The following is a 25,589-nucleotide window of genomic DNA, read 5'->3' as shown; positions in this document are numbered from 1 at the left end:
GACCATAGTGAGCATTTGGGACAAATGACAGGGCCAGCCACAGTACGAACTGAAGAGCCTTTCCTTTATTCTTAGATTTGGTGACTCCTCCCTCCCTTCCTTATTTCCTGAGGAGTGTGTGTAAGGGGTGCCAGATAACAGGAAGGTGAGTCAAGGGTAGAGAGCTTGTGTAGGTGAGTGAAAGGAGGATCTGAGCCATAACATTCTCTTTGTCACTCCTTCAAGCTGCAGGAAGCAAAGAGACTGTCTAGTCACCCCCAGGAACAAGTAAGGAACATTGGTAAGAGTGTTCCGGTGTCATCCTGGCCCCTGAACAGGGATACAAGGCTGGAATTCACAGGAAGTAACGGGAACAAGGCAAAGACTATGTCAGGACTGGCCGGGCTCCCAGCCACTTGTTGGCACCCGGTGAAGAATAGCCATGCCACCTGAGGGCATGCCATTAATGTCCCTTGGGGGTTCCAGCCCTGGGCCAGCGGGGTCCCCTAAGAGGCACAAACACAACATCTCCAGAGAAGCACGTGAAGCGAGCAGGCCTAGGTCTTATTCCTGGACTTCTTGCTGTCGCAAATGGAAAGACAGGAGGTTCCACCCTCCTCAAGTCTGGGGAGCGCCTCTGGATCCTTGGTGACGGTCCCTTCCATTCCTCTAGGACTGTCCATGGACCCCTCCCGGGGAGCATCAAGTCCAGTCAGCGGCTTTCTTGGTTCATTTGTATTTCAACTTTCTCCTCCTCTTTAGTACCTTAGAAACAAATAGCTGTCTTCCTGGGGATATCAGCTGATTATTCTAGTTTGTTCTCCACCCCTGACCTTGCTGGCTTTTAGGCCTCATGTCTACTGGGTGTTACTGACCCCAGAACTGGTCCTTCGTACATTCTGGGAGAGTGGAATTTTACCTGGGATTGTCCCAGGTAAACCAGGACTTAGAGTCGCCCTTCTCAGACGGGTAATGCCCACCTCACTGGCTTGTGAGAATGAAATGAATGTGTATCTGGGCAGGGTGAGTGAGTGGGTGGTGAGAATTCAGGATGAAGCTAGCTGCTGTTCACCATGCTCTTCCTTTGGTTGCTCGACCTCTCTGTGCTGCACCTAATCTAGCACTGGTTCCTTCCTCCCATCTCCTTCCTTCTTTCCTCTATCCCTTCACCTCCTGTCCTCTGCTTGTTGTTGTCTTCATTTCTGCGACCAGACCTCTGCCCCCTGACACCTGGCATTAACGAGGTATTACAGCTCTGCTTACCCTCTTTGTGCTTGATTCCAGGGCAGGGAACAGCCAAGCCCATCATTCTGGGCCCCGACCTGTTGGGCGGATTTATTGCTCCATCTTTATGACCTTGCTCTTCAGGCCTGGGCCCTCCTAGGGGTTCGGGGTAGGGTGGTGTTAGCGCTGAAATCAATTTGCACGGACATGTTCCTAGTTTATGTTCTATTAACAACTTTACTCTCCAGGTGAATGTTTCCTTTCTGGCCCTGTAGAGTTCACCCCTCTTGGGTTCAAATCCAAAGATCTCACAGTATCTTCTTTTCATAGGTGGCAACATGCCCTGGAAATCCTCGGGCTAGAGGCCTTGAGGAGCACTTTCTAAGGGCACAGAATTCTGTGCTGCTTCCCTGCTGCCTGGCTGCAAGCCCGTCCCCGCAGGAGTAGATGGGAGGCCAGTCTCCCTGGGGAGGGGGCAGGTAGAGGCCCGCCTGGCTCCATAGGGAGCCTGGAGTCCCAGTGGGCCGGAGGGATTTGTCTGGGCCGATACTGTAACCCGCAAAGCCTCCTGCGCTCTCAGGGTGCCCGAGGGTGCACCCCCCTCAGATCAGTGCGATGCGCGGGGTGGGGTGGGGTGGGGTGGGGGGTGCGGGGGGCACCGGGTGTCATGTCACTACCCCCCCCCCCCCCCGCGAGCCTCAGTTTCCCAGGACAGAAGGACGCAGGCGGCCGCAACGAGCTGCGGGCAGCGGAAGGTCGGAAGGTCGCCGAGAGCCGACTCGGGGCTTTCGGTCCCGGCCCGGGCGGGAAGTGAGCGGAGCGGAGCGCGGAGGCAGAGGCGGCGGCGGAGGCGGAGGCGGAGGCGGAGGCGCTTCCAGGCGCTCCGAGGGCGGCGGGTCCCTCGCGGGGCCCGAGGGGAAATGCAGGCGCCGGGGGTAGGGGGGTCGGCGTGCGCCGGGTCGGACCCCGAGGGCCTGCAGGTGCGAGGGGGCGGGGGCTGCGGGCGTCGGGCCGCCGGGCCGGGGCGGGCCGGGCCGCGGGGCATTTAAACGCGGCGGCGGCGGGCGAGGGCCACGCGCCGGCTCCGCGCCCTCCTGCGGCCGCGCCGTCCTCCCGACCTCCGGCCCTGCCCGGTCGCGGCCGCACGATGCGCTCCGCCTTGGCGCCCGGCGTCTGGTTCCTGCGCACCTTCTCCAGGGACAGCTGGTGAGCGGGGCGGGGGCGGGGGGCCGAGCTCGGGGGTCCTGGGACCCCGCCCCAGGGACGTGGGGGGGCACACCTGTGGGAGCCCGGGGGCTCCTCTGCGGACCCGCCCCCGCCCCCCGCCAGCCTGTGCTTCCCTCCTGCCCGCGGGGGCCTTGCCCGTCGGGGTGCGGGGGGCGGGGGGCGGGGGGCGCGGGGCGCGGGGCAGGGCGGCTTCCAGCCCCCTCTTCACCGCCGGCCACGCACTGGAGCAGGTCTCTCGGTCCGCACAGTGTGTGTGTGTGTGTGCGTGTGTGTGTGTGACCTTGTGTCAGTCGCCATCACTTAACAATTTGTAAACGGTCCTGTAAATGGCCAGATCCCTGGCCCCTCTTGAGAAACAATTGAGCCACACCAGGCCCAAATTCTCAAATTCTATTACTCGGGTGGAGAATCCCCTTGAGCTAGCGCGGGTGCTCTCAAGATGACCACCTTACTGGTTTCAAGAGGTAAGAAAGAGCCTGCACGCTCAGCCCCCTCGGTCCTGGCAAATTGGGACGGCTGGTCTGTCACCCACAGCGCTGGGCGAGCAGTGACCGCCCTCACTGGCGACAGCCCCCCAGCCCTCCGTCACTCCCAGCCTTCTTCACTCTCCTACGGTATTTGATCCTTCTTGAGTTCTAGGACTATTAAAAGATACTTTTCGTAAAAAGATGAAATTATGACTGATAGGATATAAGAAATGAACACGTGTTAAAGATTTTCATTTTATTGATCCTAAGGGAGGCAGAAGATGTTATGATCAGTTAGAAAGTCTTAGGAAGAGGGGAAGAGGGAGCCGATGTTTCTAATGGGTGTGGAGTTTCAGCTGGGGACAATGAGAGGTTCTGGGGATGGATGGTGGTGACGGTTGCACAGCAGCTCGAAGGTGCTTCATGCCAGTGATCTGTACGCTTCAAAATGGTACATGTTATGTATATTTTAACCACAATTAAGAAAGAATCTGAAGAACTTGCCCATTTATAGATCAGGAATATTAAGACCAGACTGGCTTTTCCGCAGGTTGGGAGAAAAGACTATTCATTTGAGACTGTCATTTCTTACACATGACTTGTCAGTGGCCTGCCACTCCAAAGAATTATAAAATAGTGCAAAGTCAGTGAAAGGCTAGAATCCGGGTGACTGGAGGAGTGTCCTCTAGACAATGCACAGTTTTTCAGGGAGTATTTTTTTTTTTCTACAGTCTCCTCTGCTTTGGTCAAAAATAATTGCAAAGATTATTCTTGATCACAAAATAAGGCCGGTCTCATCAGATTTGATCTGATTATGTATACAGGTACAGCAAGAGTGTTCATCTACAATACAGGCCTTGTTAGGTTGCTTCCCTGGAGGTTTTCATAAGAAATCTTAAATTGAACTTTTAAAAGCCTTTATTTATTCAATTCATTTATTATTATCTGTATTATTTACTGTTTTGAGATTAGAAAGCCAAAACACTAGTTTTACCTGCTGTTACCCATAAATGTGGGCAAATTCCTCCTTTCTTGAAGTCCCCAAAATATCCCAAGTGTACTGGGCCTGCCAGGGAAGGAACACAGTAAACAGTTTTCTTGGGAGGGTTTTATTAGTATTGGCTTCATGCAGTCAACCTTAGTTCCTTAAAAGGGGCTGGTTATATCTGATTCAAAGATCATCGTTGTCAAATATGACATTCCAGGTAAGGCCTTGGTTATATAATCAATTTTTCTAATTACATCCTGGTTAAAAAAAAAAAAAAAAAGGACGGGGTGCCTAGGTGGCTTAGTCATTTGGGGATCTGACTCTTGATCTTGGCTTAGGTCTTGATCTGCCTGTGGTGAGTTTGAGCCCCTCGCTGGTCTCCACACTAGTTGTGGAGCCCACGTAAACAATAACAACAAAAGGACAATTTCTTATTAAACTTTTGCTAATCACCATATGGCTATGAAAAGCAGGAAGACTCAACAAAAGTTTCTGAATTTGGAGGGTGGGGTGGCCAGGTAGGGAGAAAGAGATATTTGCAAGTGTTTCATTTTAGTTTACAAAAACAGAATCTAGTAAATTGTTATGGGTTATACACAGCTGAAGAAGAAATTGGTAGGGCTTCTTTATATTTCCAGAAAATTGAACACTATGACATCCACAATATTCCAAACAGCAATGATGGCCATCCCTCATCAGTTCACTTGGGCCTATGCGATTCTTATCCCACCGAATCTTGGGTTAGCAGTCTCATAAACCTGTCCGCTTCTTCACTAGAGTTCTGGAAATCCTGACTCAACCCACTGGGTATGTTCTTAAAGATGTATAAGCAATGCCATGAGAAGCCCATACCCAAGCATAAGTGCCTGGAACAGTGCTTTTTCGAGATAGTTCTTGCTTGATAAAAACAAAACTTTTGGCCTCTAGCTGATTGAAGAAACTTTAGGAAGCATTAGAATGAAACAAAAAACTTTCTGTAGGTAACAGAGACCTAAAGAGGCATGAATTAACTTATTACAATAATTTTCAAATGTGAGCAACCTGATGAGAATTCATGACAAGAGTGATGTGGCTAATCAGAAAATTTGATTGTTCCTAAGATATGCAAAACAAAATCAAGCCAATTAAAAATCTAGACAATGCCTAAAAACGTAGTAAGATAAATTCAAAGGAGATAGTGGACATTACATCTTAATTTATAAAAATGGGTGAACACAATTTTTATAAAGAAGAAAGTCTTGAGATATTTAAAAATCTTGAGATATAATTTATATAGTATACCAGAGATATATATACCAAGAACATCAGTTGAAGGGATTGAGTAAATATGGCATAAGTCCTACACATCTATATTTTATTTATTTAATCTCTGCACACAACGTGGGGCTTGAAGTCACAACCTGGAGATCAAGAGTCACATGTTTTTCCTACTGAGCCAGCCAGGCACCTCTACACACTGTATTTCAATAAAACTCCAAGGAAAGTCCCATGTACATCCCAAGTTGAAAATAGAAGATATTAGATTCAAATTAAAGAAGTAATATTGCAGCCCAGGTAATATTTTATTTTATTTTAAAGATTTTATTTATTCATAAGAGACAGAGACAGAGAGGCAGAGACACAGGTAGAGGGAGACGCAGGGTCCCCACAGGGATCCCGATGTGGGACTTGGTCCCAGGACTCCAGGATCATGACCTGAGCCGAAGGCAGACGCTCAACTGATGAGCCCCCCAGAAGCCCCCCCTTTTTAATTTAAATTCAATTTGCCAACATAGAGTATACCAGGTGACATTCTAAATCAGACCTGAAATCGTGACTGGCTGTGCTGTGCTGTTCTCACACAGCAGAGCAACCCTGGGATGCTGAGCACAGACCCAGAGGGCACTGAGAAATCTGTAGGAATTTCTCATATGGCATATAGTTTGTGAAATGCTTATATAAATAATAACATTTTACCTTTGGAAATTTAACCTAGATTAGGGTGAGTGTCTATTCTGATTTCAGTTATTTCCACACAGCTGGTCAATAGCAACATCTCAGATAAACCTAACCATTTGCAGCACCTCTCTTTTTAAAAAGTGAAAAAACAAATCTTTGTGATTTTCCAGGGGCCCTCTTGAATATCTCATTGATAGTTTGAGGTATGAAAGATATCCAGAAAGTTTTATTTTATGTTGCATTTAGGACTTGATTTTGGGAAGGCAAAAAAAAAAAAATCAGAGGTTGTTAGGACATTTGAATGCTTATCATGAGTACCTAAGAAACCGTTCTTGTCTACCCATTTGAAAGTGACCATAATACATTAAAAAAAAAAAATTGAAGGTAACATTGTAAAGAAACTTAGCTATTTCCTAAGAATCTTTGTTTTTTAAAATAATGGAAAATTATTCTGTAATATACTGGATTTTTGCCATCTAGGCAGATTACCCAGGAGGTGAAAGAGTAACATTTTATAACTTCTCTTTAAGCAGACCAATAACCAACATTCAAGAAAATTTTGTCGTTTTAACAGAGACAGAGAACACCAAATTCTACTTTTGCATTGATGTATTTGACACTAAAGGAACCCTAGCCTTGTTGTGAAAATAATATGAAAAAGATGAAAACTGAGGCAGATTTTGACAAAATTTTAACATAATTACTTATTTTCAGATTCATTATTTGTGCATACTGTAATCAAATTCTCTTTTCACAAACCTTCTACAAATTAATCCACTCAGGTTTTGTCCTTTACTGTCTTCTTTCTTATTCTGGAAAGACCAGTTATTTTACTTTAAGATAACACTTCTCTTTTTTTCTTCTTCATTAAAAATATATATATATATATATCATCACCATGTATGCCAAATCATACCCGTCTGCTGCTATTATTCCTAATAGAGTTTCATTCATGTATATTAATTATACCCTTTAATCAGAGTAACTTCTATTTTAGAGAAAATAGGATTGAGGAGGTTAGCATTTTAGAAGAGCTCATGAAAACACATGGCACCACTTTCTACAACCACACACATCATTTACACACTTTTTGAAGTGTGATTCCAACTACGTACTGTTGTCCTCTAACAGCTCCCAGATTTAAGACCGATCTGGATTGAAATCCTTTCACCACCATATGTCTTATGCACTTAAATTCATTAAGCCTTGGTTTCACCATCAGTAAAAAGAAGACAGGTGGGTTCTGGAGGATGGACATGGTATCAGAACATTTTTTACTTCCCGTGGCCAATGAAGGGCACTCAGTACATGTCCTTTTATTTCTTTCCTGCTGAGTATGGGTTTGGACTCCTATCAAACACTAAACATTAATGTGCCAACGGTAGGCCCATTATTATTTTGAACCCGGTGGCTTGCAGTGATGATTAAGACCTGGTCCTAGTTCCGACAACTAAGGATCAAACTCTTATCGGACTTACTGCTTTCACGTGTCCCCAAGGAGGGCGTTCAAGCAGAAGTGAGCAGAAGAAAGCAGACTTAGCTCAGCCTTCTGCGACTGGGACACCAGAGGGTGGATTTGCCCTGAACTTTGGAGTCCTTGTCTGTCCAGTGGGGAGACTAGCGGTCCCTACCTCACAACACTGTCCTGAGGGTCACACGAGGTACAATGTGTAAAGTGCTCAGACCAGGGCCAGGCTCATATTAAGCACTGACTAAGCCTTTTTTTAAAATTTATTTATTTATTTATTAGAAAGAGAGAGCGAGAATGCACAAGCAGGGGGAGCGGGAGAAGGAGTAGCAGGTTCCCCGCCGAGCAGGGAGCTTCATCCCGGGACCCCCGAGATCATGACCTGAGCCGAAGGCCGACGCTTCACCAACTGAGCCACCCAGGTGCCCAAGCCCTGGCCAAACCCTAATTATTGCCAATCATTCTACTTGCTCTTTCTACTACTTTGTGCCAGACACTGTTTATTTGTGGTTCACCGCAAGGCGACGATTTGTTTCCCCGCTGCACATGTGGGTATACTGAGGCACAGAGAGGTTGTGTAGCTCGTCCAGCCCCACATCCTTAGTACAAGGCTGAGCCGGAGTTTGCATCCAGGTTGGTCCGACTCCCAGGCTGAAGGTCGTCCTGCTGTCGCCGATCACAGGGCCATCTGGCCTCGCAGAAGTCACGTAATGCCTTTGAGCCTCCAGGTCCTCGTCTATAAACTGCAGATGGCACTGAGCCGCACCTCGGGGTGCGGGTGAAATGAGAAGACCCCGAGAGCCAGCGGGGCCCAGCCTAGGGTTAGCCCTTGGTCATCGCAGGGCTGCGGTCGGAGGGAGGGAGCAGCCTCGGCAGGAGGATGGGGTGGCCAGTGACCTGCAGCCCCAGCGCAGAGGCACAGCCAGCAGAGGCACAGAGGGGGACCCGGGTGGGTGGAGGGGGACCAGGGAAGGTGGCGGCTGCAGCTGGGGGAGCCTGAGCGGGCGAAGTCACCTGAGAGCTGTCCCCTGTCCTCCCCCGTGGGTCGCTTGCGCGGCCTGGAGGTCCTGCGGGCCGTGGGGTGTGTGTGTGTGTGTGTGCAGGGGTGGCTGTGGCTGCTGCTCATGGGCTGGGTGCAGGCCCGGGTGCTGTGCGGGAGAAGCACCCAGGACAAGGAGGCGGGGGGAGGGAGGACTGGCCGATCAGGGCCGGGTGGGGGGCAGGAGCCGTGCCCCCCCATGACTGTTGGGAAGGCCGAGGCTGCATGTCCCCCCAGGGCTGGTGGAGGGCTCGCCTGCAGGTATCACGCCCACCCTTCCAGTGCACCCGAGAACCTGCTGGACGCCGGGCGCTTCCACACCTGTCATGTGTCACTCAATCCCGTGATACTAGGTGCGGAGTGCGGTGTCTGACTTACAGAATGGCACAGCGCGGTCAGAGAGGCCGACAGCCCCAGGCCCCTGGGGCAGGACTCAGCCTCTTCCCGCCGAAGAGGAGGAAGGACCCTTTCCCTGTCCTGCCCTGGCCCCCGGCCTCCTGGCCTCCGATCAGGGCCCCCGCCGCCCAGTAGCACCGTCTGGTCTGACTGTCCCGGTAGCGGCAGAGACGTGGCCGTAAGGGCCACCGAAAGGGCTCCTTCGAATGAGCGGTGGAAAAACAGAGAGGAAGGCAAACCATGGGAGATTCCTCACTCTGGGAAACAGACAAAGGGGTGCAGGAGGAGAGGAGGGTGGGGGGATGGGGTGACTGGGTGACGGGCACTGAGGGGGGCACCTGATGGGATGAGCACTGGGCGTGGCGCTATGTGTTGGCTTGCAGAGCTGGTCACAGAGCACATGACCCTGGGGTGCTCCTCTCCCCCCTCCCCTCCCCCCTTCCCTCACCCCCCTCCCCAGCTGCCTCCTGCTTCCTCTTCCTTCCTACCGTTTCCTCTTTCCCTCCTTGCAGGCGGCCTTGGGGAGGGCGGTCTGACTTAGGGCCCCGTGGACGGGTCTGGAATTGTCTGTGCGGTGGGTCAGGGCCTGACTTCTTCAATTCAGACTGTACCACGCGAGTGCTGGGGTCTGAGTGCAGCTACCCTGAAGGGACAACAGAATTGAGGACAGGCACGGGGTGGGGGGGTAGAGTCTCTGAAGCCCACGACCCCCCATCTGACGGTGCCTGAGTTGGGGTGTGTGTTGGGGGGGCCGTAGTGCTGTTCTCCTTCTGGCTCATGCCTCGCACCCTGGATCCTTCGAGCTCAAAGGAAGGGGGATGAGGCTGAGGCGGGGGGGACTGGGCCTCTAGAGAATCTTGAGAGGAAGGCCGTCCTCTCACGTTGCTGCTGGGACCCCAGCTCTGCCACCATCAGCACGTCCCCCCCCCCCCCCGCCCCCGTGCTGTTTGCATAGCGTTGACCACCTCTTCCAAACTCTTCCAGAGGTTGGCAGCTGCCTAAGCAGAACATGGTGCCGTGGCTTAAAGCCATGTCTTTTCATCACTGTAGCTGCGGGCTAATGGCTCCCTTTGCTGGACGGGATCTTGGGACCAAGCTCTGAGTCAAGTTGATCTCTCTGAGCAAGCTCCTGAGTCCCAGCAGGAGGAAGGGTAACGACTAGAGGATTCCTCAGGCTGACTTTCTGCCCCCAGAGGGCTCTGTGCCCTCTGGGACTTGGCCTGTCCCTGCCCCATCCCGGGTGCTGGAGGCCGGGCTCCGGGCTCAGCGCTGTGCTGTCTGTTCCAGGCTGGCCTTTCCCTCCCGGGGTGTCTGCCAGCCTCCGTGGAGGATTTGGCAGGGGGTGGGGCACTCCCGCCACCGGCCTGGTCCTTATGTTCCCAGCCTCTATCCTCTTCAGATCTGCTGAGTCCCACAACAGGCACATCCAAGGGCAGGTCACCAAGTCCATTTGCTCAGGGCAAGGGCCAAGCTCACCTGCAGCCACAGCCAGCCCAGCCTGTCACATGGCTACTGAGCAGCCCTGGATGGGGTTGGAAGCCCACCCCTGGCACAGGGGGAAGGGGATGGCGACGAGGGAGCTTAAGTCCCCACTGGCCTTACAGGGTGGGCAGCAATGGGGTTGCAAAGTAAGAAAGGAGGATGCAGGTCCTGGGGGTTGACTGGGGAGAGGAGGCTCCTTTCCATCACCTCCTAAGGCCGGCGTCCCTCTCCTGTGCTGTTCCTTGTAGTTTTGGGTTGTCATCCTGGCAGTGGTAATAGGTCCTGTGCGGTTTTTGTTTGTTTTTAACCCGTTGCTGCTTTGGGACACATCGTTCCCTGTCCTTACCTCAGGAAGTCCTAGTGCAAAGTCTTAATAAGGTCGATAGTTGGACTGTCTGCTCATAGTTAAGAGAGAGCTGGTTCGCGTCCCTATCTAACTTGGTTACTGAGTAACCAGTATTGGGGTGAGGGAGGGGGGACTCTAAGAAGTGCCACTTTCTGCTAACAGAGACTTGGAGGGTCACGGCGGCAACTGGCCTCACGTCAAACAGTCCCCGGGCCTCACGGCACACAGTGCCTCTGTACCTGGCCTGCTAGCCCAGCCCTGCCCAGCACGCGGGCTGCCGTCCCTCCCCTCACACCACAGGGGGCCAGCTGCTCCCTTCCTGGGGCCCCTTATTCTGAAGAAAGGGCTTGAGAGAAGGGAAGTGAAACCTGTGGTTCTCCACGCCCAGAGCCCCTCAGCTGTCTTTCCTGTGAGAGACTAAATCTGGCAGCCTTGGTGTCAGCTTAGCTCAGCCCTTCACCTGATCAGTGACCCCAGGCCCCTTTGTACCATGGCACCAGTGACCCCAAGCCCCTTTGCACTGTGGCACCAGGGCCTTTTGCTCAGAATAGCCACCAAAGTGGAATGGAATGGAAAGAGGGCTGTGGAATGGCAAGTTCATTGGATTAATCAGAGGCCTGGTGCCAAGGGCGCTGTGCCCAGCTAGCCGTGGGACTCTGAGCTCATCCCGGCGCCTCTTCGGAGTCCAGGGAGGAAGTCCCAGAGGGCATCAGGGCCAGGCCTGGCATCACAGCACGTTTGAGGACCTCCTGCACCCCCATCTCCCAGAATCATGACTCATCTGCCCTCTTGGGTGTCAGGTTTTCTACTGGAGGTGGGGTCAGAGCTGGGTGTAAGGGCAGCGCTGGAATCTCACAGGTCAGGATATTGGTGCAGGCCCCTGCTGAACCTCCTTATCTGCTCCCAGGGAGCACATGGGCAGGTCGCAGCAGGCCAGAGTCTCTGCTCCATCGCCTTGCAAGCTCGCAGCTGAAGCAGAGTGGGGTTGGGAGGCAGATCCCTAGAGAGGCCAGAGTGAGCCTCCCATGTCCTGCCACTTAGGGTCATATTGCTGAGGGATGGAAAGGGCTTTAGGGTCCTTCCTACCCTTCCCCCTCCTTCTCCATGAGGTCTTGAATCAGCCAAGGCTCTGGATCTTTCCTAAATGCCTGCCTCTTCCTCCCGGGGTGTGGGTCCATTTTTGAGGTCTATTTTCTGTGTATTTTGTGGCTCCCGGCTGCTGACTCAGCTCAGCTGATGCTCTGCTGAGGAAGCAGACACTGACTCAGGAGGCCATCGAGGCCCTTCCCCAGACCCCCGGGGAAAGGGCAGGCTGAGGGGTTCTTTCCATCCCAAGACTGTTCCTCAGGATGAGAAGTGGGGGGAGGCTAGGGCGCATGTGATGTGTGAGCCACAGATGGAAAAGATGACCTTCTGCCCAGTCGGATGGACGAGACCCGGCCTGGGAGGAGGATGTGGATTCCGGCACCAGCTCCCCCACTGCGGCCACGTTCCGGCTGCGGCTGCGTCTGGGCTCTGCTCTAACTGGGCTGCGGCCACTGCTGCTCCTGCTGTGTTCCAGGCCTAAGAGGACTAGTGAGCGCCCCTGGGACAGGCCCCCCTGCACGGCCGCCCCACACCTGCTCCCACCACTTCCGGTGTTTTAAACACGGTTCCACCTTGCTGCTGCCATGTCTCGGCAGGAAACACAGACCCACATAGAGGCGTCCTGACCTTAGGTCAAGGGACAGTGGAGGTGACGGGAGGTGACAAGAGCAGTGGGGATCGGGGACAGAGGACATTTGTGTGGTCTTGGGGGGCTGGTGCTGAGCCAGCTCTGCTGCAAGGCCTCAGGAGCTGGGACCAGAGAGCCAGGGCTCCCTGAGCCCCGTGGCCTCCAGGCCTCTGTTCCCACCCTCCCCTTGGCCTCCGTCCCAAGGAACTTGTGTCTGGTGGGGACACGTAGGTAGAGAGTTCGGGGTGCCGAGGCCCTGAGGCTGCCAGAGTGGGCCCCAGGGGACACTATGACTGAGCTTCCAGCTGAGGCTGACTTCCTGCTAACCCAGGTGCCTGCTTTTCCTGCAGGTTCCGAGGCTTCATCCTGCTGCTCACCTTCTTCATTTATACCTGTTATCACATGTCCAGGAAGCCCATCAGTGTTGTCAAGGTGAGGCTGGCCTGGCGCTCGGGAAGAGTGCAGGGGATGCTGGGCCCAGCAGAAATAAACTCTAGGAGAATGTTCTAGAGCTCGGCCCAGAACCATCCCTATTCCCTTACCATAGTCATGGAGGTGCCTCCTTCACATGGCCGACCCCTACTTTGAGTAGTTCCTAGGGAACTTTCCTGAGCTACTCCCTTTGACAGCGGTGTTGCTGCCTGTGGGTGGAAGGGGAGGGCTCTGCTCCTAGACTCCCCTTGCCCTTCACTGAGGGTCTGACACGGCCACTCGCCCCTGTAAGCCAGTTCCTGCAGGGGGAGAAGCCAGGGGAAGGAGCAAGGAGACCAGCGGGGAGGCCCTGGTGCTGGTGTGGTCCGGGAGGGCTGGGGGGGCTCTGACGCCGGAAGATGACCCCTGACCTGTGCACCCCATTGCCTCCTCAGAGCCGTCTGCACCAGAACTGCTCGGAGCTGATCAAGCCCACTAACGACAGCCACAGTATCAATGACACTACGTGGTGCGACTGGGCTCCATTTGGTAGGAACAGGGCAGGTTGCCCTTCCCCACTCCCCTCGTCTCCGCCCCAGGAGGAGGTCGTCGGGGCCAGAAAGGACTTCTTGCAGGGACAGCCAAGCACCAGCGTTCTGTCTCTCTCATCTGTTTTCAGACAGGAACAACTACAAGGAGTTACTGGGGGCCGTGGACAATGCCTTCCTTGTGGCCTATGCCATCGGCATGTTCATCAGGTAAGAGACAGGCCGAGCCTGTGACTGTCCTGGGGTGAGGTGTGCTCCCCCCCACTTTTAAAAAAGATTTTATTCATTTATTCATGAGAGACACAGAGAGAGGCAGAGACACAGGTAGAGGGAGAAGCAGGCTCCATGCAAAGAGCCTGATGTAGGACTCGATCCCAGGACCCCGGGATCACGCCCTGGGCCGAAGGCAGACGCTCAACCGTTGAGCTACTCAGGCGTCCCTGCTGCCCCCCTTGACTAACCTCAGGGTGGAGGGGGTCCAAGAGAAAAGGCTGATGCCCCCCCCACCCAGGTAGATAGGAGACCAAGAGGTGGGCACACACACCAGCAGCCCCGGCCCTCCTCGTTTCCTTCCCGTCGTCACCCGGCCTGCGCCTTCACCTAGCAGACTCCTATTTTTAGTAGCTTCTTTTCCTGGAAAGGCTGGACGCTCCCTCTGTTGTTCTCTCAGATGACAGTGGTGGTGATACGGCTGGAATATGGTGTTTCCTGCACCGGGATCCTTCATGTCTGGGGCGGGTGGGGGGGACCTGGACACAGAGATGGCGAGGAAAACCCCCATCCTCTCCTGGGCCTAGGTTAAAATTAGCACAGCGGGCACCACTTTGACGCAGCAAGCCTGGTGTCTGTCGCCAGGGGCCAAAGGCGAATGAGGCAGGGTACTGCCCTCCGATAACCCACAGCCTGGTGGAGGTGCCCAATTCATCAGCAGCCGGTTCTGTAGCCATGTGGTGGCTCTGCGACAGGAGATGGTGGTGCCACGCTCCCTCAGATGAGGGGCGGGGACCCAAGGGACTGAGTGGGGAGAGTTCAGCCTCAGAGTGCTGAGCTGCACACGTCTTGGGGGCATCCAGGTTAAGACGTCCAGCAGGCATCTGCTGTGATCCTGCAGGGGCAGCGATCTGGAGGGAAGCTACCGGGTGGAGCTGTGTAACCTGCAGGTGGTAGTTAAGGTCACAGGACGGAGGCAAGAGACGTGCCCCAGGGAAAGTCAATGGGGAGGAGTGGGCAGCCGAGGGCAGGGAGGCGAGGAGACCAGGGCAGGGAAGTCCAGTGAGAGGAGCCTCAAGGGCCTCCCAGGCATGTGGCAGGTGACACAGAGGTCCCGGGTGGTCACCTGGGCCAAGCCAGCACAGTGGTGTGGAGGGGGACATGTGGCAGGTGACACGGAGGTCCCGGGTGGTCACCTGGGCCAAGCTGGCGCAGTGGTGTGGAGGGGGACAAGGCAGGTGGCAGATCTGGGGAGCGCGGTGGGTGATTAACTGCAGGTCCACTTTTCCCCTCCAGTGGGATTTTTGGGGAGCGGCTCCCCCTCCGCTACTACCTTTCAGCTGGAATGCTGCTCAGTGGCCTTTTCACCTCGCTCTTTGGCCTAGGATATTTCTGGAACATCCACATGCTCTGGTACTTTGTGCTTATCCAGGTACGAGCCTCCGCGTTGGGCTCAGACCCCTGCTCCATCATGGGAAGGATCGCTGAGGCCGCTGGTCCCAGCCACCCCCAATGGCAGATTTGGGCTGTGAATCACCCCTTCCCAGCCCAGTGCTCCCCCGTTAAGCTTCGGGGCCCTTCTTACCCCTTCTTGGAATCATGCAGGTCATGCATTTGTTTGCTCGCTAAGTCTACCTTGAGCACGGCCCTGAAGTCCCCAAGAATGCCCGAGAGCCTGGGTCTCTGCAGGGAAGGATCTTGGGCCAGAGGAGAACTCTGCCCATGGCACTGGGGGGTGGGCTGGGAAAGGGGGTGCTTGCAGCGTGGGCCGTGGAGGGCCCCTCAGCCCGGACGGGTCGGAGGGAGTTTGCGCACGGTCCAGACCGGTCCCACTGACCTCCAGTCTCCCCGCAGATCTGTAATGGACTTGTCCAGACCACGGGCTGGCCCTCGGTGGTGACCTGCGTTGGCAACTGGTTCGGGAAGGGGAAGTGAGTGTGAGGAGGGGGAGGAGCGGGAGGTGCCCCGGGAGGGCTGTGGGTACCAGGAGGCCACGGGCGGCCTTGTGTATAATTTCAGGGTGAAAGGTTAGAGACTTGTTTCCGTCTTGCTGATTTTCACGTTTAGTTGAATGTTTTAGTGACTGAAAGGCATTGCTGGTTTTCTCATTGATCAGGTTTTAAGCACAAGACAGGCCACCTTAGTTCTGCTTCTTCCTCATAACAGACGAATTTCCATTTTGCAGGAAGACAAAAATGAAGCCAATAAAACTTTATTATTATTATTTTTTAAAGATTGTATTTATTTATTCATGAGAGACACAGAGAAAGGCAGAGACACAGGCAGAGGGAGAAGCAGGCTCCATGCAGGGAGCCCGATGTGGGACTCGATCCCAGGACCCCAGGATCATGCCCTGGGCCCAAGGCAGGCGCTCAACCACTGAGCCACCCAGGTGTCCCTAAAACTTTATAATAAATATTATTATTTTGTACTTGAACTGGCTTCTGTGCAAAAAATGAATAAATACATAAGAGTTGATTTCGAGCAGGAGTTTCTCTGGCTCAGCCCTGCTGACATTTGGGGCTGGATCATTCTGTGTCGTGCAGTTATCTTACACATCGCAGGATGTTTAGCATCGTCTACCCACCAGATGCCACTAGCAGACCTGGAGCTGGGACAGTTTAGAATCTCCAGACATTTTCTGGCTCCCCTGGAGGCAGAGTGGCCCTGGTCGAGGACCAGTGCTGTAGGGTAGCAGCCGTGGGACCAGAGGGGAGAGAGGGTGGAGGCTGGACATCCTCAGGGTAGGGAGAGCTGCATGTGGAAGCCCCATGGGAGCTGCCCAAGCTGCTGGCTGAGGGGAGCAGGACCCCAGGCCTTGCTGTCACCTGCTTGATGCCAGACAAGCCCTCCCCTTCCTCCCCCACGGTTGTCTTTGGGCTTAGAGGCTGGAGGCAACCAGCTTTTTGTACTTGGCTGGGGCAGTTGTGATGAACCGTGTGCTTCTCTTTTGACTTTTTTTTCCCTCCTTTTTTCCCCTTTCCTTCCCTGTCCTCCCTCCAGGCGGGGGCTCATCATGGGCATCTGGAACTCCCACACATCTGTAGGCAACATCCTGGGTTCCCTGATCGCTGGCGTCTGGGTGAATGAGCAGTGGGGCCTGTCGTTTGTGGTGCCTGGCATCATCACCGCTGCCATGGGCATCCTCACCTTCCTCTTTCTCATCGAATGTGAGTGGACCCCCTCCCCCTTCTCTTTCCAGGGTCTGAGAGAAGGCAGCTGGCTCTAGGGGGAGGATTATAGGTCATGGGGCTGGAGGACCCATGTATGGCCTGGGACAAACAGTGTCTCCGGGCCTCAGTTCTTTCTTTTTTTTAAAGAAGATTTTATTTATTTATTCATGGGAGACACAGAGAGAGACACACACACACAGAGGGAGAAGCAGGCTCCCTGCGGGAAGCCCGATGCGGGACTCGATCCCAGGATCACGGCCTGAGCCAAAGGCAGACGCACAACCACTGAACCACCCAGGTGCCCCTGGGCCTCAGTTTTCTCATTTGTAAAAGAAGAGCCTCTACCTTCTGGGGTTGGTTGCGGTCTCAGCAAGACGTGCAGTTAGGACGCCTGGCCCATCGCTGTGCCTGGCCAGTGCTGGCTGGCTCCGCAGGCGAGCAGGGGGAGGTGACCGAGACGGGACACCCCTCATCTGCCGTCCTCTTCCACATCCCCACGGCCCTCAGAGATGCCCAGCCCGGCAGTGTGGCCACTTTGTGGGCAGAGAAAGTCCACAAGGTAGTAGTGACGCCGGTGGTTGTTCGGGAGCCGGGCCCAGAAGGTGTCTGCGGAGCCCGGGTTCCAGGCTCCCTTGTGCTGGGAAGTAGACTGGCCATTAACTTGGGGGCAGGGGTTCTGGCCTGCTGGGAAGCTTCTTAGAAGGTTGTTTATTTTCAGACCCAGAAGACGTGGACTGCACGCCCCCTCAGCACCACACAAGTGTGAGCCCCCCCAGCCCGACCCCTGCCCTGCTACTCCATCCACGGGGGCTGGTCCCGGAGAGGACTCGGGAGTTGGAGAAGGGCCCGTGCACCAGGCCCTTGGCTTGGCTCCCCTATATCCTGGCTGGGCCCGAAGGACGTTAGTTCAGACAGGAGGGGGCGCGTACCTCTTCCAGCTCAGGAGCCCCTACCTCTTGCACGGGTCGTGCCTCCAGTTGGTGGGAGGTGGCACCTGGACGTGCCCGCAGCACGGGCTCATCTCTGTTCAGGGTGGGCTGGAAGAGAATCAGGACCCCGAGGACCTTGGGAACAGTCCCAAGGAGAGCAGCCTGGAGAGCGCCGCCAGGGGCTCCAAGGAGCCAAGCGCCCAGCCTGCTGCCATCAGCTTCCTTGGGGCGCTCCGGATCCCGGTGAGAAGTTTGTGGGGGGAGGCAAGGGAGAGGCTCTCTAGATTTCTCTGCTGGATGCCGGGAGATGGTAGGGGAGGCTCAGGGTGGTCTACGGCTTCCAGAATTTCTTTATAGGAGGTACTTCGGGTGAGTGGCCAGCTGGGGGAGGTAACGTGGGAGGCTTGTGTTGACCAAGCATTTGAATGTAGGCACCTTGCTCTTACTGAGATTGGCGAGGTCCTGGAGGTGGGTCTGTGTGGTAGGCGGTGGCAGTGCTGGGGGTGCTGAGCACCCCCTGGGACTACCTCGGGGCCTCGGGCCACCTGCACGCCTTTCCCTCACACCCTCTGCCCTGCTCTGCAGGGTGTGGTCGAGTTCTCCTTGTGTCTGCTCTTCGCCAAGCTGGTCAGTTATACCTTCCTCTACTGGCTGCCCCTCTACATCTTCAATGTGGGTGAGTACAAGGGAGGTGAGGTCACCTCTGGTGGGGAGAGGAAACCTGTCATGTGATGCATGGGATCCCAGAATATAGTCAGGATGCCTGCTGAACCTCTCCTGGGGCAAAGGGAGACTTCTTTTTTGGTAGTTGGAAGTTAGCCCCTGGCAGTTAGACCTCATGGACCCTGATTCCAGCCACCTTTCTTCTGCTGGACCAGAGTTGGGAGTTAGGAACTCAAAGTTTTGTTCTGTAATCCTTCCTAACTCCTTCTCTAGTCTTGAGGGCAGGCGCACCCACCTCCAGCCTGCCGAGGCTCATAGATGAGTGGGATTGGTTGGTGCTTGGAAGGTCTGCCTTTGAATGCTTCCCCCAACCCCAGGAAGAGGGCCTGGTGAGCCACCGCACGGCCTGAAGCCTGGTAGCGAACACTGCTTTCCTGTCAAGGGGCTGCCTCCTGGGATTGATGCCTTGTGCCTGGGTGGGAGGCACGGCCCTCCTTCGGGGCCTGCACTCCCCTGCCCCTGCCCTCAGAGCTCCCGTAGGGCCCAGGCCCTCCACCCCAGGGTGAGCTGCTCCCTCCAAGCCCTGTGGGAGGGCCAAAGCTTTGCGTGCACTGTACTTGCTCTGAACAGGATGCCATGGAGATTACTCAAGGCCAAATCCCAGCCCAGAACTTGCCCAACAGCCCCATCACAGGGCCTCTCTCAAAGATAAAGGGAGCACGCCAGGGAAGCTCTGTGGACACTAGGACTCTTTGTTTTGTGGCCTTGGTGCTGGCTTCAGAGTATGAGTCAACCTTGAGGGTTAGGCTACAATTCAAGCTTCTGGATATTCCTTTTTCGAATCCTAGGACAAGGCCTGGGACCTGAGGTCCCCATGTGCCTGTGAGTCTCCTTCCTGGCTTTGTTTATTAGCAGAGACTTCAAATGGGTGTGGAGGCTCCTGGTGGAGGCCTCCTGAGCAGAGCAGAGCAGGAGCGGGGCTGGTGGGGCTGCGGCTCAGTGAGAATAGTCATGACTCCAGGGCAAAGGTGGCCCAGTGGGACAGGGTTCTCCTGGGCCAGCCCCCATGTTTTCAGGGGAAGGCTTTTCTGAGAGGTTAGAGCCAACCTGCAAGGGGAGAAGGAAGTACAGGATGGGGTGTGGGGAAGAGAGGGTGTCCGGTTCCAAACTGCTGCAAATTTACTTATGACCCTGGCAGATGACTTCCCCATGGTCCTTACTCCTTCCTCTGAAAATGGAGGCAGTGGGACTGGATCAGGTGCTCTGTAGCGGTGTTGCTGGCTGTGGCACTCCACGACGTTTGCTCCGAGCCCCCAGGTCTGACCACATATTTGTGTTTTCCACAGCTCACTTTAGTGCCAAAGAGGCTGGGGACCTGTCCACCCTCTTCGATGTTGGTGGCATCATAGGTGAGGCCCTGCCCTAATCTGCCTTAGGCTCTATTCCCCTTTTCCCTTGTAAGGGTGCAGAAGGAAGGGACGGGTCCAATGTGACACGACCTGGGCAGATGACATCAGAGGAAAAAGTGCTCCTGCCTGGCTGGGTAGCCCTAAGAAAGTTCGCCCTTGTGTTTGATCTTCCCATAAAGCAATGGGTGTGGGGAGGGCTTCAGAGAGAAGAGCTCTGCTAGTTCTGGGTGCCCATGCCCAGGCTAGTGTTGGGTAGAGCGATGGGGCAAAGCTTGGGGTGCCACGCTAGTGGGAGGCTGTGGTCACCTCTGGAGCAGCAGCGCGTGAACCGGTTTGTGTTCTAGGCGGCATCATGGCGGGACTCATCTCCGACTACACCAATGGCAGGGCCACCACCTGCTGCGTCATGCTAATCTTGGCTGCCCCCATGGTAGGTACAACCTCAAGAGCAAAATGCACATGCTCGAACATACCTGTGCAGGCTGTGGAAATGCATGCACACCTGGGCACCTGTGCACACGCCTGTGTGTGTGTGTGTATGTGTGTGTGTCCATCCCTGTGCTTGCTGGGGGCAGAGAAGCCAAGGGAGGCACAGGAAAGAGATTCAGACTGAGAATTTTGGGAAGGGATTAGCAAGGATCTGGCCTTGGTGGAGACGGAGCAGACCAGCTGCTAAACTTCCTGGCCAAGAAAAGAATAAGAAATTAAGGTTAGATATTAGATAAGGTTAGATATGAGAAATAAAGGTTAGATATTCTCCTTTTTGAGAAATAGGAAACGATAGATGACCACATCTTAGACCCTCCATCTCCAGGACAATTAAAGACCAAGAGGTCTGGGTTTGGGAAGGAAAAGGAGTAAGGTGACCTCTGGAGTTCCCCGGCCAGACTTCTAGGCTCCAGTCTAAGCCAGGTGGCCAATGGGGAGGCCTGGGTGTGACTCTGTGTCTCCCTCTTTCTCTCCCAGATGTTCCTGTATAACTCCGTGGGCCAGAAGGGGATAACCAACTCCGTAGGTGAGGGGCGGCTGCCCATCCTGCTGGCACACAGGAAGCCCACTGCCTTAGGGGCCCCCCTGGAAGCTGGTTTGGGGGTGACGGTGGGAGGCTCGGGGAAGTGGAGGTTCTCAGCCTGACGCCCGGTGGGGGGGTCTCACCTGCTTTGGGGCGGGGGCTGGCAGTGGCCCATCACCCCTAACCAGCTGTCCCTGTTACTGCCTCAGTAATGCTGATCATCTGTGGGGCCCTGGTCAATGGCCCTTACGCGCTCATCACCACCGCCGTCTCTGCTGACCTGGTAAGTGGGCCGCCTCCCTGGGGCCAACCTGGGGGATGACTCTGGGGGCTTGGTCAGGGCCTGGGGTCTCCAGGCCCGCATCCCTCCCCCCTCCCTGGTGCACAGAGATCCTGGCACCTGAGACCCTCAAAGTCATCAGCACTGGCCCCCCTCCTTTCCTCTCCACTCCAAGCCCCTGCTGCTGCCTTTCCCCAAGTCAGCCCCCCAGTCCTGGTGCTGCCTCTCCACCTGGGCCTCCCCACTCCGCTGTCTCTCCCTAGGGAACTCACCAGAGCCTGAAGGGCAATGCAAAGGCACTCTCCACTGTCACGGCCATCATCGACGGCACTGGGTCCATAGGTCTGTGACTCCCACTCTTGGCTCCTGGCAGCTGAGCCCTGAACCCTGTCTTGAGCGCACTCCTTGGAATGCTGCCCCCGGGTGGCAGGCAGGTTGGGGCCCCTTGCTGGGTGCCCTTCTCTGATGTTGTGTTCTGCGCAGGTGCGGCTCTGGGGCCTCTGCTGGCTGGGCTGATCTCCCCCACAGGCTGGAACAATGTCTTCTACATGCTCATCTCTGCCGACATTCTGGCCTGCCTGGTACGGGTTCTCGGGGGTACACAGATGGGCACCGGTGGGGGTCAGTGTCCTGTCCTGCCAGGCCGGATCCCCGGAGGTGCAGAGCATTGGCCACAAGGGCCTATGGGACAGTGAGATCACCTGCCCTACACTCAGAACCACATTCCCCAAGGGGAACCCTGCCAGATGAGACTCTGTGCCCACGACCTTCCTTCCTCCCAGCCCCCTGCTCACCTAGCACTGGGGACTCCCCATGCATTCAGTGCTAATATGGCCCTCCCCTCCCCCTGTGCCTCGGATTCCCCGCAGCTCCTCTGCCGGTTGGTGTACAAAGAGATCCTAGCCTGGAAGTCATTCCTGAACAGAGACAGAGGGTGAGTCCTCCCGACTGCGGTAGTCTCTCCTCCCCGACCTCTCTTCTTATGGGAGTTCAAACCAGCGCTCAGTTGCTCGGGGCCCAGTCTGAGCCCACCCGCAGCCCAGACTGGGGCTGGACCCTGGGGCTGCTCCATGCCCCTCCATCCCCACTCTCGGCCCTGCTAATGTGTCCTCTGTTGTCCCCATGTGTCTCCATAGCTCTAGTCTGGCCCTAACCCACCCGCGGTAGTATTTTCCTCAAGTCCCATGACTTTTGTGAGTATTTCCTTCAAGTCCGTGGCTAAGGTGCCATTCGAGTGGGGCCTGCATGCAAATCCTCTCTCCTCCATGTGATTTTTCCAACTTTCTCTTTCCCCTTGGGGGCCAGCTCCAAGACTCTCCATCCCAGCAGAGCATGGTGCTTGGGAAGTGTTTCCTAAGGAGCTTGAGCTGCCAACTGGGCTTGGCAGACTCTTCTCCTTAGGGAGGGAGCGGCAGGGCCTTGGCTGTACCCCGAGGACAGAGGCAGGACCCAGGGACATCGTTTTCCCTCTGAACTCGGGCTCTGAGCCCTACATGCCTCCTAAAAGTTCACAAACCGACATCATCTGGCCTGTCTGCCTGGGGTGTACAGAAAATGGCAACTAGAATCAAAGCCTTTGGGATAAGATTGAAATCAAGCCTCGGTGGCTGGCCTGGTGTGTTCTGTCTATTGCCCGGTGGTGGCGGGTGTGGAGGCCGCACGTAGTGGCCAAGGCAGAGCCAGCAAGAGGCTGGGCTGCGTGCTGGTGCGGAGGGCAGGCTCTCGCTGGCCTTCCCGCTCTCCTTCTGAGCAGGCCGTTCTGGCTGAGGAGCTGGCCGGAGCCGTGGACGTGGCCCTGGATGGTAAATGTGTGGAAGGCGCCCCTGGGCTCAGGGTGACCAGCCCCACATCTGGGGAAGCACTTTCCCTTCAAGATGTTGTCTTCCAGGTTCTCTGGGAGAAAAACCGAGGGCGGGAGGCAGTAGCCCAGCTCCATCCTGCCTGCCCTGGTGGGGACAACGGGGACCTCCTCCACCTGCCCTCCTGGGCCAGGCTTGAGGGGAGACTGGGAGGGCCCAGAGAGCAGCAGGAAGGAGGGATGAACATTTAGTGGGCATCTGCTCCCCCTGGAATGGAGTCTGACTTCAGACCCGGCTGCTTACCTCTCAGCAACCTCCAGAGGTCGGTTCTGTCCTCTAGCGATGAGAGAATGGAGGCTCAGAACTCATGCAATGTGCCTGAGGCCTTCAGCAGAGCCTGAGTTTGAACCCAGGTGTGTGGGGGCTGGCTTTTCTCTGCACTGCTGCCACCCTGAGCTGGGCCTCCGAGGGAGGCCGGTGTGTGGGGAGCAGAGGAGCTCATGCTAGGGCAGAGGGAACCAGGAGTCCCTGGGCAATCCTGACGTCCCTGCTCACTTTCATGTATCAGACCGTGGGCACGCCCTCTGAGCCTCCATAGCCTTCTGTGTATGGCAGGGGGGCACTCACCCCTAAGTCCCTGACAAGGTGATCTGAGGCTGAGACGAGATGGGATCTGTGATTCTGCTTTGTAAAACTGTCAGAGGCGACACCAGCTTTGCAAGGTTCTCATGGTCATCTTGGCTTGCTGTTTGCAGCTGAGGGGATGAAAGGGAGCCCTCAGTGATAGAGAACAGGGGTGAGAGGCAATTACTAAGGGGCCCTATAAACCTGCCTTCCCTGGCCCCACCATGGGGGCAGGAGCTTAGTCTGTGTCTCACTTTCTCTTCCCCCACCTTTCCCCCTTACTGCAGGTATAAAGAAATATGAAGTCCTGATTGAAGGAGAAGCCTGGAGGACCTCAGTCAATTCCCCAAGTGCTTCCCCGACCCCACCGCCTCACAGGGGAGGGGGGGGCAAGACCACGGAAACCACCCCCAAGGACTGTGGCAGCCTCTTGACCTGACACCAGCCAGCCCGGGGTGGGGGGGACTGCCAACACGAGGACTGCAGGGCTCGTGGCCCAGGACTCTGGAAGCTGTGGGCAGAAGGGATGGGGATCAGAGCTTGAGTGGTGTCTCCAGCTTGGTAAGGGGAGGGTAGGCTCAGATCTTGCTTGTTCAGATTCCAAGAGGGAAGGCAGAGGCCTGACCTGGCCGAGGCCTGGCAAGGGCGTGTCTCTCCTTCCCGTGTTAAATCTGAACCTCAGCAATCGGCCTGTGTGTAGGGGCGGATTTCTGACCCTATTTCAGAGCTGCCCAGCCTCGCTCCCTTCCTTTGTCCACGTGCCGGCTTTCTCATGTATTTCCCCACGTTGGAACCCCTTCTCCCCTGCACTGGGTCCTGTTCTTGACTCCTGACCCGAGTCGATTAAAGTGTTGTTGCTGTATCCTCCAGGGCCAGGACTCGGGAGAGGCAAGGGGGACAAGGCAGGGAGGCATCGCTCTTGGGCTTGGGGCTGGGCCACCCTGGACAGCGAGGGCCTCCGTTGCCCCAGGCTCAGTCCCAGCCCTTGGTGTCCCCAGGGTGAGGTGGGGGGCACGTGTCAGGGCAGTGCCGGGGGCGGGGTGGGGGGCATGACTAAATCCCCAGCGTGTGGGGCAGGGATGGTGGCAGGGGCCTGCCAGTGATGACGACGAGTGCTCGCCGCCCGCTAGCCCCGCTCCAGGAGTGGAGGGGCAGAGGGCGCGGTGGGACGAGGCCCTGAGCACCCACACCAGGGTGATGGCCCGAGCAGGGAGGCGGCCCGGAGCTGCCTCTTGTCCCCCGTGCTCCTGAGCACTTCTGCCTCCCCGAATCCTGGAGCGCTGCAGGCTGGGCTGGCCCTGGCCCTCCTCTCCGCCGCCGCCGCCAGCACAGTCCGGAGTCCGCTGGCCAGCCGTGCCCGGTGCTGGGTGTCCCGGGACCGCTCGGCCCCCCGCTGCGGCTGTCACAGCCGGCACTCCCTGCGGAGGTGCTCGGGACAACACTGATGATCTGATGATCGGGGGTGGTGGCCCAAGCGGGAGCTGAGCCCTCGCGGCCGGGCATGAACTGGGACACCAGGGCCGGGGCCGCACTCACGGGGGTGCACACGGCCACGGTGACCGCTGTAAGCCTCCGGCTGCCTGACACCCACTCTGACGTCAGGGACCCCTAGGTCCTCGGGTGCCCCCCACCCCGCCCACCCCGGGCCGGGGCTACAGTGCCCAGCCTTACATCCAGCCCAGCGTTTTTGGAACCTTCTTTCAGGGCAGAGGCATCTGCGCGGCTCACTGAGGGAAGCCACTAGATGGTGCCATCGTCCCCCGCAGAGCCCAGCGTGGGCCACGCAGTCCTGCCAGCAGAGACAGGGCCGGGTGCTGTGTTCTCCAACTTTCAGCTCTCTCTCTCTCTCTCTCTCTCTCTCTCTCCTCTCTCGGCTGCTTCGGGTCAGGGTAGGCTGGCAGGAGACCTCCTCCTCCTCCTCCCTAGCCTCCCCCACTGGCCGGCCTGAAGCCTGTGTCCTGGCCAGGAGGACAGTCCTAAGGGGACCCACCTCCGAGGACGAGATGGGCTGCAGGGACACCTGCAGACAGTATTAAGTCTCCCTCCCCGCCCCTGCGGAGCCTGCCTGGGGGAGGGATAAGACGGAAATTCTGAACAATAGGCGAGAAACACTGGAGATGGGGGGGGGGGCTGAGAGGCATCACCATCCCTCCTCCAGCCTGAAGGAGGGGGGCAGGCCGGAGGGTGATCCCAGGGCAGTTGGTTTGCTGGATCCCCCAGGGCAGTTAGTTTGCTGGGAATGAATGAACGAGAAAGGCGTCAG

General features: G+C 56.0%; 1 protein-coding gene across 6 annotated transcripts; it reads left to right on the top strand.

The window, feature by feature from the left end:
• Window positions 1-1,635: 1,635 nt before the first annotated feature.
• On the top strand, window positions 1,636-24,188 carry SLC37A2 (solute carrier family 37 member 2). Of its 6 annotated transcripts, none has more exons than XM_025465063.3 (19): window positions 1,636-1,682; window positions 12,619-12,700; window positions 13,135-13,228; window positions 13,359-13,437; window positions 14,734-14,869; window positions 15,292-15,368; window positions 16,441-16,607; window positions 17,329-17,372; window positions 17,642-17,782; window positions 18,125-18,215; window positions 19,549-19,611; window positions 19,956-20,041; window positions 20,578-20,626; window positions 20,833-20,906; window positions 21,167-21,245; window positions 21,387-21,484; window positions 21,773-21,837; window positions 22,040-22,096; window positions 23,614-24,188. In XM_025465063.3, exons 1-18 carry the CDS (start codon window positions 1,651-1,653, stop codon window positions 22,068-22,070), a joined length of 1,488 nt encoding a protein of 495 aa, XP_025320848.1. In that variant the 5' UTR covers window positions 1,636-1,650; the 3' UTR covers window positions 22,071-22,096; window positions 23,614-24,188. The 6 variants fall into 6 exon arrangements, with proteins under 6 accessions (XP_025320848.1, XP_025320847.1, XP_048965747.1 ...); XM_025465062.3 differs by lacking the exon at window positions 1,636-1,682 and adding an exon at window positions 2,253-2,409; XM_049109790.1 differs by lacking the exon at window positions 1,636-1,682 and adding an exon at window positions 7,670-7,713.
• The last annotated feature ends 1,401 nt before the right edge of the window (window positions 24,189-25,589 follow it).

The sequence above is a fragment of the Canis lupus genome, chromosome 5, assembly GCF_003254725.2.
Source record: "Canis lupus dingo isolate Sandy chromosome 5, ASM325472v2, whole genome shotgun sequence".
NCBI classification, from domain to species: domain Eukaryota; kingdom Metazoa; phylum Chordata; class Mammalia; order Carnivora; family Canidae; genus Canis; species Canis lupus.
Note: the sequence above shows the minus strand (reverse complement) of the source record. Positions and strands in the feature narration are given on the sequence as shown.

What these genes read in the sequence shown, in the direction of transcription:
- SLC37A2 (XM_025465060.3), top strand. Translation starts at nt 11,327, where the DNA reads ATGACTCATCTGCCCTCTTGGGTGTCAGGTTTTCTACTGGAGGTGGGG. An exon ending in CTTCCTCTTTCTCATCGAAT is followed by an intron (nt 16,608 to 17,328) that starts GTGAGTGGACCC and finishes GTTTATTTTCAG; the next exon opens with ACCCAGAAGACGTGGACTGC. An exon ending in CGATGTTGGTGGCATCATAG is followed by an intron (nt 19,612 to 19,955) that starts GTGAGGCCCTGC and finishes TTTGTGTTCTAG; the next exon opens with GCGGCATCATGGCGGGACTC.